A 12,953-nucleotide genomic window follows, 5' to 3' on the forward strand; every position below is an offset into this window, starting at 1 on the left:
AAAAGAACAAATAATAAAAAAAAAAAAAAAGGGAAGTTCTTTGGTTGGAAAGAGAGTAGGAAGTACTGAGTTTTTAGGAATTTCCGGTGTTGCTCAGTCATGCTAGACAAGGTGTTCTGAATGTACCTTGTTCTGGGAGAGAGCTGTATGCACTCCAGATGCAGGGTGGCAAGGGTGAGTAGCGCCTGGCCCCCGTAACCATGCCTACATTGACTTCAGATTCTCATCTAGGGTTTTCATTCATTTCTCCAAGATTCTTAATCCCTCACAACTTTATCCTGTAATCTTAGAGAAGAATCGTGATAGTAATTATGAGAAGTGTTTAGTTGTAGGAAGTTAGATGAAATTAGGAAATAGAAAAGAAAAATCGAGAAGCTGAAAAGAATAGAAGGTTTAAAGCCAAGGTGAGTTCATCTTGCTTTTCAGTGCATTAGAGAATCACCTTGACTTATGATAGGCTGAAATTGCTATAACAGACTCTTTTTTTGGGAGGGGGTACCTGGGTTTGAACTCAGGAGTACTTAGCCACTGAGCCATATCCCCAGCCCTTTTTTATGTTTTATTTAGAGAGGGTCTCACTGAGTTGCTTAGGGCCTTGCTAAGTTGCTGAGGCTGGCTTTGAACTTGCCATCCTCCCGCCTCAGCCTCCCAAGCTGCTGTGTGATAGACTCTTATGGTAAAACCTAACACTTTGGAAACAGGATGGGCCCCTCTGAGAACTGCCTGCCACAGCCAGTCCAGCTTTGGTCCATGTGGAATAGGGAGCTCAACAGAGAGCGCCAAATAGGAGCCCTTGTTTTGGACTTCCGTGCATTAATTCAAAATAAATCCATTCAGGGACCTCCTTAGAATAGTACATTTTTAACTGTATACAGCACCATGCAAAAGGGATGTGTGGATGTGACCAGAAACACATTTTTTAATTGTGTCCGAGAGAGGTCTATTTATGACCCCATCATCACACTATGACTGAATTATTCAACTCCAAAGGCTGGGGCTGTTTATGGAATAAACAGATGTGTGTCTCAACGAAGCTCACAGACTTCTTTCCTGAAGTGTTGATAAAAGATACTAGCCTAGTCCTTGTTAATCAGTTGGTTCTCTGATGTGGGATTGTTTTGAAGCATGAGGTCACAACAGATGTAGAAGAGATCAACTGTGCAGAGACCTAATATATATACAATTCTCTTTGCAGTGTATCCACAGGGACCTGGCAGCACGAAATATCCTCTTGTCAGAGAAGAACGTGGTTAAAATCTGTGACTTTGGCTTGGCCCGGGATATTTACAAAGACCCAGATTATGTCCGAAAAGGAGATGTAAGTTCCAAAAAGATGAGCCCTGTGATCTGTTAAAATGCAGAATTCAGACGCCTCACAGTAAACTTCAGGACCTGTGTTCAAGAACAAAGGGAACTTTTCCTTCAGTTAATTGCTAATTTGGGTTCTGATTTCTTGTCTCCCATCCTCTTAGGCCCGCCTCCCTCTGAAATGGATGGCCCCGGAAACAATTTTTGACAGAGTGTACACAATTCAGAGTGATGTGTGGTCTTTTGGTGTCTTGCTCTGGGAAATATTTTCCTTAGGTAAGTCGCTTCTCTTTGTCCCTCCCCCCAGACTCCCAATAGGATGGTAAAAGTTGGTAACATCAGTCCGTCTTTTTCTTTCCCATAATCTGCGTCAGTCATGTGGAATTTCCCGGAAGCTTTGGGTTGTAAAATTCAGAAGGAAAAAAAGATACAGGGGCGATGAGGATGTTCAAGAATCAGGCTCAGGGCCTCCTGCAAGGGAAAATGAAATCCCCTCATGCCCCTCTCCTGTTTTGTTCTAGGTGCTTCTCCATATCCGGGGGTAAAGATTGATGAAGAATTTTGTAGGCGATTGAAAGAAGGGACTAGAATGAGGGCCCCTGATTATACCACACCGGAAATGTAAGGCTTTAAAAAGTACCCTCTGTTCTCTCTTTTGTCTTGCAAATCTCCCCGCCTAAAGGACTTTCCATGATGGACACCTTCCTCTGGGCCTAGTCATGTCTTTCCTCTGTAGCTTTCTATAATCTCAAGCACAGAATCATTGCTTCTTTAAACAACAGTGTATTATTATCCATACTGAACAGTTTTTATTAAATGAAAGGTGCTTCCTTTTCTATACTTGGACCTCCAAGAATAGGACTCCAAGTTATAGAGATACAGCATCTCAGCTCATGGTGGGCTTTTTATAAATGTTCACCATTCTGCTGTTTTTTCTGAGCCTCAAATGTGGGGGTGGGGCATGGGGGGAGAAGCAGATAATGCAATCAATGTTTTGCTCTTCTAGGTACCAGACCATGCTTGACTGCTGGCATGAGGAGCCCAATCAGAGACCCACGTTTTCAGAGTTGGTGGAACATTTGGGAAATCTTCTCCAAGCTAATGCTCAGCAGGTTGGTAAGCCTCCATCTGAGAAACTTCTTCAAAGAGTGCTCAGATACAAGGACTCCTCTACTGCTTGAACTTTCTTAAGGCTACCATTCTCTCTCAGCCACTGAATGAGGAACCTTGGTCTCCAGATGTGAGCAATGGCACCTTTAGACTTTAGATTAGATGAGATCCTAATTCATAATTGGGGGCAGACCACTTTTATTCCTACTTACTTATCTTTTTGTTACATCTTCAAATATTCTTCCAAAGTTTAAAAAAAAAATCTGGTTGATCCACAGAATATCAACAAAGGAAGAAAATTTAAAGAATTTTAAATAAAATTCTGCAGGCAAAACTACATCCTAGCTATGCAAAACAGAAGGATTTTTCCCTCTTGGTAAAATCTCAGACCACACAACTCCCCTATAACACATAGGTGTGACCTTTACCATTATAAAGTTACTCTCCAGTCAACATCTCTTATGACTATGAAGCCAGCTTCCTTCTTTTCTTTTGACCACTGGGGGACAATGGGTCAAATCTGTTTTTATCAATAAACCGTCTAAGCATTGAAACATATCGAATTACCTTTTCTTTCTTTCTCTTGAGAAATACCGTTAAATAGTGTCATCTTTTTTTCAGAAGACCTGTTTTCCTGCCTGTTTCTTGTTTTTCTTCGGTCTGTCATCCCTTTCATTGCCTTGAAATGCAGAGGCTAAAACTGGATGCTATGTCTTTTTGAAGGACCTGAAGGTGGAGAAATGATTTCTCTCCTTCTCTACAACTATGGCCGGCCTCCTGGACTATGTAATCAGGTTCTCCGTGGCCCCTAAACCCACCTTGTGGTTACTTTACTCCTTGAGTATACCTTCACCTGCACATCCCTTCCAAGTGCCCTTTGGCTTTGACAAATTGTTTTTAATATTGTCTTGAAAGTCAGTTCAGTTGTTATGAGATCAACACACCCATACTGAAGAAGCCCCCCTGGCCTTTGTTTTCATGAAAAGGCCCTTGAAGGACTGAAGCCATAACAATAGTGCTCTGTGTTTATTGTTTCAGGATGGCAAAGACTACATTGTTCTTCCAATATCAGAGACTCTGAGCATGGAAGAGGATTCTGGACTGTCTCTGCCTACCTCACCTGTTTCCTGTATGGAGGAAGAGGAAGCGTGTGACCCCAAATTCCATTATGACAACACAGCAGGAATCAGGTACAGTATATGGCCAGCTTCCTCTGGGGGGCTTCAAGGCCATCTCTGGGAGGGGGCATGGAAGGAAGACATTTTATAAGGCTGCCACATGCATCACACTCCAGGGACCTCGAGCCCTGACTCTCACATAACGGGCCATGCTCCTTGAGGAGGTTCTGGGGAGGTGAGCGACTGCCCATCTGTAGCCCACGCTGCTGCCACGGCTCTTTAAGAATTCTAAGCCCCGCAGCTGCAAATAGCTGGAATGCCACAGTTTGTTAATCTCTAGAGAGAGACAGTTTTACCAAGACATCTGTATTGAAATCATCCCCATGTCTGCTTTTATTAATGTGAATTAAGTAGCTTAGGAGAGACTTAGGGAGGAAGAGTTCTCTGCATATATGAAAACACATGTGTGGCTCCCTGGCGAAGACACAGCATGCCACGGGGCTCTGTCCCGAATGAGGCTGGACACCGCATCAGAAGCCTCTCCACGTCTGATTTTCGGCATTTTATTTGCATAATGGGACGTCTGGGCTTATTTAAAACACATGTGCCGCAGTCCTGTTCTGAGCCATAAAGGGGCTCCTCAGGCGGCTTCCTTTTTTCTGTCTCCTAGCACCTGTGCGTCAGGAAAGAGTTGATGCGGTTTTCTCTAATATAATATTAAAATTGCCTTTACTAAGTCTGGGGCCACTTCACTTTGCTTTTGATACTTTCCTCTTCTAATTGGAACCCCTGATAGCTGGGGCCTGGCCTGCCCTCCTGTGTGCCCAGGAAAGCTGAGGAGGCCTTGGGGACAGTTTGCCTCATGGGATCCGCAGGGCAGCAGGAGCCCTGGATATAGAGAAGAGAGCCTAGAATGATTAGAAGCCAGCCTGTTCCATTTGTGTCAAGAGCATTCTGCATTTTTTGATAACTTTTTCATGTTTTATCAAATTTTGCCCACATGACCACTCAGAGTCAGGCAAGGTAGAAACTGTGATCTTTTCTGGATGTTGATATTGAAAGTGGGGCTCAGCCCCATGGCCTGCGGGCAGTTCAGGGTCGTGGTTAAAGATCCAGGCCTCAGAGTCAGAGGTAGCAATCCCAAGGCTGCCTTTTAGTACTCTGTGATGTGTGGCAAATAATACAACCTCTCCCTCAGTTTCTTTATCTGGAAAATGAGGTGAGATCACTGGTGCTGTTTGAAAACGGTTGTTGGGAGAATCACATGCTATAATGTATTCCTAAGTGCCCGGGGCTCCAGGGGATGTATTAAGGACAATGATTGAGTTGCTTACTGTGACATTCTTGAGATGGACCTGGTTCCTCTGCTACCTAACTCTGCCGTTTTCTCGTGTACAAGGAGGGGACCTCAAAGAGAAAGATTTTTCTAAGACAACTACTTTTAAATCATCCCCACGTATTCTTTTCCTACTGTGAAATTAAATGGCTCAGGAGAGACTGGTTTCACTCCCACATGTATGAATTCCTAGTTCAAGTTCATCTGGCCTTCTAGCCTGATCCCCGTTCCTGCAACACTGTTATTGCTTTCTCCTTCATCCGAGAGTCATTTGATGGGTGAACTGTATTCCAAGTGTTTCTGTGACCAAGTAGAGTGGAGATCCAAGCTGGCAGCCTCTTGGCTCTCCTGGGCGCTTTGCATACGGCGCAGAACAGGAGATGAAGTCATGTGGTTGTGATGGAAGTGCCAAATGCAATGCTGGATCTAAAAAAGGGCTGCTAACATTTATCCCCAGAAGCGTGGACAAATGTGACACCACCCTCCAGCACAGGCCTGGCTCCTATTTTCTGCCTGTGAGTCTTGAATTGGTCTTCCCACTCTCGTTTGTCTTTAAGCCGGCCACAGTTTGAAAAATAAAATGAAAATTGGAATCTTTTGTCTGCATCCCCTCCCGACTCCCTCTACCTCTTTTTCTTTCATACAAATAAAACTCGTGCTTACCTTGTAATCATCTCTGACGCATCTGCACACATTGCACTTCACCGTGGGGTGCTGCTTCTTTGGAGGGAGTGCAATGAGGCTGGGGTACCTCTCCGGGGACTTGTTCTGTCCTCTTTCCAGTCAAGTAGGAAAGCTGATTTCTCACTTGCTTTCTTCTTATAATTTTCAACTCTATCACATTATAAATAGAGCTGGACAGAGACATCGCTGCGGGAGCCCGCCTCCTAGTTTGATGCCCCTTTAAACTCTCTTAAAAATATTTGTTCAGCATTTATTTAGAGAAGAGGCTGAGAAGTGTATAGGGAAAGGACCACTTATGTCTAGACTTAGCTTTGTCTCTAATTTCCCCTGTAGGTCAGCTCTGGCCCCAAATTTGCATGCTTCCTGCAAAAAACACATATTCATTGGATTCATCTCTTTGAGGTCAGTTTGGGGACCATCTGTGGTTACCTCTGTCATTTCCTCTGGGAGTTTCATCTCCCACTCCCAGCAGTTTATCAAAGATGTCTTTGCAGTTCTCCCCCAAAGATAGGCTTTGGTGCACGCTATTTTCTTCATTCTGTTAATTGCTGGTGGTGATTAAATGCCTCTGGTAGATTGATGTCTGGGACAGCCGGCAGGGCTGGATTTGGCTCTGATGTTAGTCTGCTTGAAGTGGGACTGTCCTTTGTCCACTTTTCGTCTGTTCCACACCCCACACTCACCCTTCCCTCAGCCCGCACACGATCAGTTTACACAAGAGCATGAGAACAGGGCTGTACACATACTAGGTGCTTAATAAAGACCCGAATGGTCTTGTCTTCCACTCTCTTCTTCCTTTTCCTTTCTCTTTCTTCCAAGGGAGTCAGTGTGGAGTAGGGGAAGAAAGAACCCACTTTCTTTCTTTGGCGTGTGCAAACCTCAGTTTGAATCTCAGTTCTACTATTTTTTAGCCATTTTCTCCCTGACCCTTGGCTTCCTCACTTCCAAATGGGAATCAGAGGTTCTATTTCATAGTGTTGTGAAGAGTGGATGCAATAATGCCTGTGAAAATGCCTTGCCAACTGTGAAGGACCTTGCCACTTTTTAAATTAGTGGGCTTGGCATTCAAGGAACGGAAGGCAACTGCATCATTTCCCAAGCCTTCTGATGCTGGCTGGTTCTACACCCAGGTCTCTCTGGAATCTCTTCACTTCTCCAAAGCCACTGGACATCCCTTTCTTTAATCAGGCTGCCCTTCTTTCTCCCAGACAAATGCAATATCCCTTAACTGGTCTCACTACCTCGGGTCTTACCTTCCTAAAGGGCATATCTGACCTTGTCATTCTCAGGCTTACCATCCTTGTCCTCAAAATAATATTCCAGACATTTCGGTTGTTGTATTTTGGACAAGTTCTTTAACCTTTCTAGCCTCAATTTTCTCATCTGGAAAGTTGAGTTGATAATACCCACCTCTGAGGTATTTACCCACCACCATTGTGAGATACCATGAGATGATGTTTGGAGAGCATTCGGAGCAGTGTCTGGCCTGTGCTGGATTCGCAATAAGGGCTTCCTGAATGGTTGACTGTGGTACCAGTAGTTTTTGGCAGTCACTATTTTTTGGAACTGGACTTGGAGAACATGGGCGTACTTGCTCCCTGTACCCCATGTCCCCTTTCTTGTGGAATTCCCACAGGGATGATGTCACTGGTAGACTTCATTCTCCCCTCACTAAGGGGAGGAACCAGCATCCTGGGGAAGAGGAGACTCAGCTTCTATTCTCCTTTGGCCCAGAATCTGTGCAACATGTTTCAGAGGCCGCTCATGATGAGAAGTAGGTGGAGAGGAGGGAAGACTTGTTCTCCATTCTTGTGACAAGCTCTTTCCTTCTCTCCACTTGGGGGCTGTATGTGGTTTTACTAGAACGGCCTAGACTTATCCAAAGCCATGTGTCAGGGGAGGAATGTCTCCCAGGGAAGAGGTGATCTGCTGCCTGACGAGTCTCATTCTTTGGGCTCCCGAGGGAAACTGTCATGCTTTGGAATTCAAAAGAAAAAACAAACTTTGGTTGATAGAGTGTTATTCTTTCTACCAACACCAGGCCCAGCATTTTCCATGTTATTCATCAATGATACACTCTGAAATACACATATCTTAAGATTCTCAATCTACTGCCCTTTCCTGAGACATGCTATTGTGGGGAAGAATAAAAACAGCAGGTGGTGAGACTCAGCCCACCTTCCCCTCTGCACACTAGACCCCTGTCACCTGCAAGGGTCTAGAAGGGGTTCTCTTCAGATCATTCCTGAGTCAGTATCCTTTAAGGAGAACTACAGGTGTTTCTTCTGCCCAGGTTGCTCTATGAACATTATCCAGAACAGCTTTCTAGGAGATGTGTGGAAAGATGTGAAATACTTGGTAAAATATCTGGAGCTCAGTGGAAGAACTGCATACTGTCAGGGCCAAGAAGAAGGTAGCTGATCACTAACTCTGCTGTTGTTGTCTAGAGTCCAGTCCTGGACCTCAGAAGCAAGATTCAAAGAACAGGGTCTCCTCTAGGCTCTGCAGTTATATTATACTTTTAAATGAACTTTCACAGGAAATTAAGCCTTCAGTGTGTGCTAGCAAAGAAAGATTTTGTTTTGTTTTTCTTTTTCTAAAGGATGTTTTGAAGGTTGCTATTAAACTTGTGGTCGAAAGATAATGAACTTAGGTATCGCTTGTGGTATCTGCAGCCAAATATACCACCGCTCAAATATAAATATTTGTTCTTTTGCAGTCAGTATCTGCAGAACAGTAAGCGAAAGAGCCGGCCAGTAAGTGTAAAAACATTTGAAGATATCCCATTGGAAGAACCAGAAGTAAAAGTAATCCCAGATGTAAGTACATCTTTTAAAAATAGTCTTAGAAATAATACCAACGATGAAACACTAGCTAGACAAATATTAGCCTAAGCATTAGAGTCTTGGAGCCTTATTATAAGACTGTTCTTGAGAGTATGTGTCATGGGGTCATTATGGAGATGGAACTTGGGTGTTTTCATAAGAACAGTGCCTGGTCTGAAGTTCAAGGTAGTCTAGCTTTATACTTAATTTCACTGAAGTGCAAAGGGATCCTTGTGAAAGAGGGATGGAAGCAGGAATCCTCAGCTTCTTCCTACATTTTATCTTCTCCTGGGTGTAGCAGTGGCCTCCTTTTGTATCCTGCACAGTTTCTAGCTAGGGTACCTTCCTTGGCAAGATGTTGGAGCATACTGTCTGAAAGATGGGTTAAGAAATCAGAATACACTCAATCAACTGTGCCATCTCAATGTCTCTTAAAAAGGACAACCAGACGGACAGTGGTATGGTTCTTGCATCAGAAGAGCTGAAAACTTTGGAAGACAGAACCAAATTAGCTCCATCTTTTAGGTAAGACACAGTCAAATAAAAAAAACAATTTTCAATCAGAAGTTTTGGAAGGAATTTAGGACTTCCAATGTAAGTGTAGCTTTTCATTTTAGTGTCTTTGATGGCTGAGGAAATTAGCATCCTAAATTAGCAACCTAACAAAGAACCGACAAACCAAACAATGAAATTTAACTGACAAGTTGAAAGTATATCCAAAAAAAAATTAAGATTTGGTCACTTTCTATGACAAATTGTGCAAACACTAGGGAGTTTCTGAGCATGTGTACTGTGGCCAGTAGTTTGTATGGTACTGGCTAAATAATAAAAAGGTCATTGGATGTGACCCCTGAGAGATGATTAAAATCTTTGTGGACTCTGAAGAATTTTGAAACTGGTATATAAATGAATGCATCTGTTCTTAAGAATTATGGCATATAAACAGATACAAATCTATTTGATTAAGGTGCTTAAATGCTATCATCTGAATTATTAAGCATTTAACTGTGGGGAAAGTATAAAATTTGATTTTGAATATAATCTTACCCATATAGTTCAGTAGGAATTTGTTGTTGTTTAATAGGTATATCTGCTTTTGGTATAAAAAATTAATGAAAATCTATATTTTTTAAAGTAATAGAATAAGAGTAGTTATTCATTTACTAGAGGGTTCATTCTGGGTAAGAACAGAAAAAGATTTTAATCTACATAACTGCTGTATAAAATGGGAACACCCGTGGGTTTTTGAGTGATGCTTATTGCAATAATAGTAATGACAAATGTGTCACTGTGTGATTTTATTGTTTTCTTTAATGCCTAATAAGAAATTGTGAGAGCCAATCATATGTTTCACATATCGATTTAACACATTTATTGAGCAGCTGCTATGTGCCAGGCACCATACCATTGCTTGAGACACTTAAACTAGTTTTACCGTGATTGAATTGAAAGAAAAATTGTATTTCTAGTTCTTTGAAATAACTTTTAAAACATATGTGAACACAGAGTTAATAAAATCCATTTTTTGCAGTTTTGAACATGAATAATTTAGGTAGAGCATCTATTAAGGAGAAAAGACATCTTAGAATGACTTGAGAAAGTGTAAATCCTGAAGTTTTGGATCCACACAGCCTACATTTATAAGCTTTGACCTGATTACCATGCCATTGAAAACATTCTCCAGTTGCTGCTGAGTGATCGGGGCCTGAGTCCATCCAAGGAATGTGGTTTTGATGAGTAAAGAGCAGTTTTTGACATGTCTGGCTTGATTGCACACACGCTTGAAGTTATTAAAGTTTAAAGTTGCTCAAGAACTTTATTAACACCCTACCCATGCCTTGTGGCCCCCTAATTGACAGAATGGGGAAAACCCAAGTGAACTTGCAGAACATCCCAGTTTCCTTTCATATCATGAAAGAGGCCCATTGGCTGCTATCATTGTATACAAACTTGTCAATCTGCAAGGCCATAAAAATGTTCCATTGGTTGGAGTCTGTGCATAACTCAGCAGAACTGCCTTTCATCTCATCCCGGGCTTGAAAGACTTGGACCAGAACAAGAGGACTTATCTGCATCTACTAATTCATGCTAGTACCTGAAAATAGACATTGTCTGAGCAAACCCGATATGCTGATTAACAAGTGAGAGAGATAGGGAGCTTGTGTCTCCTGGGAGATTACAGCCCACGGAGAGCTGGGAGTGGGGTTAGGGTGAAAAGCCAAAGAGCTGTCCTCTCTCCTCCAACTCACTCGGTTGCCATTTCTTCCACAGTGGAATGATACCCAGCAAGAGCAGGGAGTCGGTGGCATCTGAAGGCTCAAACCAGACGAGCGGCTATCAGTCTGGGTACCACTCTGACGACACAGACACCACGGTGTACTCCAGCGAGGAGGCAGAACTTTTAAAGCTGGTGGAGGTTGGAATGCAAGGTGGCAGCATAGCCCAGATGCTCCAGCCTGACTCTGGGACCATGTTGAGCTGTCCTCCTGTTTAAAAGGAGGTTCCCATGCTCCCCCACTCCTGTAAATCACATGAGAGGTGCTGCTCAGATTGTCAAGTGTTGTTCTTTCCACCGCCCGGAAGTAGCCACATTTGATTTTCATTTCAGAAAAGGACCTCGGACTGCAGGGCTAGTCCTCTAGGCATTTCCTGAGAGGTTGCTTGTGACCTAAGAATGTGTTTGCCTAAGAATGTCTTCTCCTGGTATTGACTGTATTCTCTTTTTCATTCATTTAAAAACATGTACAGTGCACCCCACTGTGGGTCTCACCATGGGTTAGGACAAGAATGACCCTCCTAAAGAAGTGGCAATACCTGGGGAGTGGACACAGCTGTAAACTAGAAGATAAAGCAAGCAGTGTTAGTGCATTAGGTGTTGAAGATGGGAAAGATTTGCAGGGCTGAGTCCAGCTTTGTCGAGCACTTGGGCTGCGAGTCCATCTTTTCTTAAGTGTGGGGTTTGGACTGAAGGAAAGGAAGACTCGAGCTTGCCTTGGAGAGAGCGCCGGAGCCTGCGGATGCTCTGTGTGGGCTCTGGGGAAGTGGCGTGTGGTCCGTTGGGAAATGTAAAGGCTTCAGATGAGGTTTCTGGTTTTAGAAGGTTGCGTGCACTTCACAGTTGGGCTAAAGGCAAGTTCCTGGTGCTGTTTCCGACTCCTGATGAGAGTTCCTTCCGGACCCTTACGTGTCTCCTGGCCGAGCCCCAGGAAGGAAATGATGCAGCTCTGGCTCCTTGTCTCCCAGGCTGATCCTTTATTCAGAGTGCCACAAAGAAGGGACATTCAGCCTGAGGCTCCCTGTCGTGTTGAAGGATGCGGACTGTACCAACCAGTTTCTGGCTTCTTCTGGATGAATGCCCACATGTGTCCTGATGTGAGTGTCCAAGACTGAATGCCGCCTGTTCAGTGTCCAGCTGTGGTGGCAAAGCTGCAGGAAGGGTCTTACCCTTTGTTCCCCCATCCTCACCCCCAGCCCATCAGTATTATAGTTATTTGACTTCTCTACACTCCAGAAAACCTGATTTGGTTTGTTCACTCACTGAATGATTATTAGCCAGATTTCAAAATGACCTTATAGCCAAAGTTATAACAACTTCTATTGTATTATTTAGACTTTTAACACATAAAGCTATTTCTACTGATTTTTTTGCCCTTGTTCTTTCCTTAAAAAAAAAAAAAAAAAAAAAAAAGAAAATGTATTTTTTTTTCATTTGGTACCATAGTGTGAGATGCTGGGAACAATGACTAAAAAACATGCTATGGCACATATATTTATAGTCCGTTAAGTAGAACAAATGTAATATATTAAAACTTTATATTATATATAATGATATTTGTACTTTTCACATTTTGTATCAGTATTATGTAGCATAACAAAAGATGTGATGCTTTCGGCAACTGACATCATTTTATTAAAAAAAAAAATTGAAACTCTTGAAGGAATCCTTTTCAAGGTCACATATGCCACCATATCATTTACCTCATTGCCAAAATGAAGGAGGAATTAGACATAACGAGGTTGTTTTCTATATTTACTTGTTCCTTTATTCTCCCTATAAAGAATATTTCCGCAAAATGTTTATATACTTTAAAATCCAATAAATGTATTCATAGTAAAAAATATAATGGTATACTCTCCTCACAACCATTTTGCGGATGAGCACTTCTGTTCGGAGGCTGATTGCGTCTTCCTCCCTCTTCTTCCCTCTACAAAGAATTCAAAGTCACATTCTCGCCATGTTCTGACAACCTTTGAGAATGTCAACATGAGGAACAAGAGGTATGTGATTCGGTGGCCTCCAGTGAGCCCTGTGTCTAGCCGACCTCAAAACTCAGGGGGTGAGAGATCCTGAGACAGGTAGCCAGAGCTCAGGGAAGCATGGACCAGGTGTATGGTGCCCAATAACATTTTACTCCAGACTTAGAGAGTCAGAACATCAGGTTCCTTGTTGCCATTTTGAATGATTACCTTTGTCTGAATTTAGTTAGCAGTTATTTAACTAATCATTGGCACTATGAAGAGACTATAGCTTTTGTAGATTTATTTTAACATAAGATTTTGAAGTATTTATCT

General features: G+C 42.7%; 1 protein-coding gene across 2 annotated transcripts in view; it reads left to right on the plus strand.

Moving 5' to 3' along the window:
* KDR (kinase insert domain receptor) overlaps positions 1 to 12,505 on the plus strand; it is a gene marked incomplete at its 3' end in the record, with an annotated part of 44,367 nt that extends 31,862 nt beyond the window's left edge. Inside the window, exons 23-30 of one of the 2 annotated variants that reach the window (XM_079153738.1) lie at positions 1,196 to 1,318; positions 1,473 to 1,584; positions 1,830 to 1,929; positions 2,315 to 2,420; positions 3,457 to 3,608; positions 8,276 to 8,375; positions 8,821 to 8,906; positions 10,653 to 12,505. In XM_079153738.1, the coding sequence (XP_079009864.1) occupies positions 1,196 to 1,318; positions 1,473 to 1,584; positions 1,830 to 1,929; positions 2,315 to 2,420; positions 3,457 to 3,608; positions 8,276 to 8,375; positions 8,821 to 8,906; positions 10,653 to 10,875 (1,002 nt within the window). Of the gene's footprint in view, positions 1 to 1,195; positions 1,319 to 1,472; positions 1,585 to 1,829; positions 1,930 to 2,314; positions 2,421 to 3,456; positions 3,609 to 8,275; positions 8,380 to 8,820; positions 8,907 to 10,652 lie in introns of those variants that run through there. The other variant, XM_079153739.1, reaches the window with a different exon arrangement.
* Positions 12,506 to 12,953: the final 448 nt, after the last annotated feature.

This window comes from Sciurus vulgaris (genome assembly GCF_902686455.1).
Source record: "Sciurus vulgaris genome assembly, chromosome: 9".
In the NCBI taxonomy this organism is placed as follows: Eukaryota; Metazoa; Chordata; class Mammalia; order Rodentia; family Sciuridae; genus Sciurus; species Sciurus vulgaris.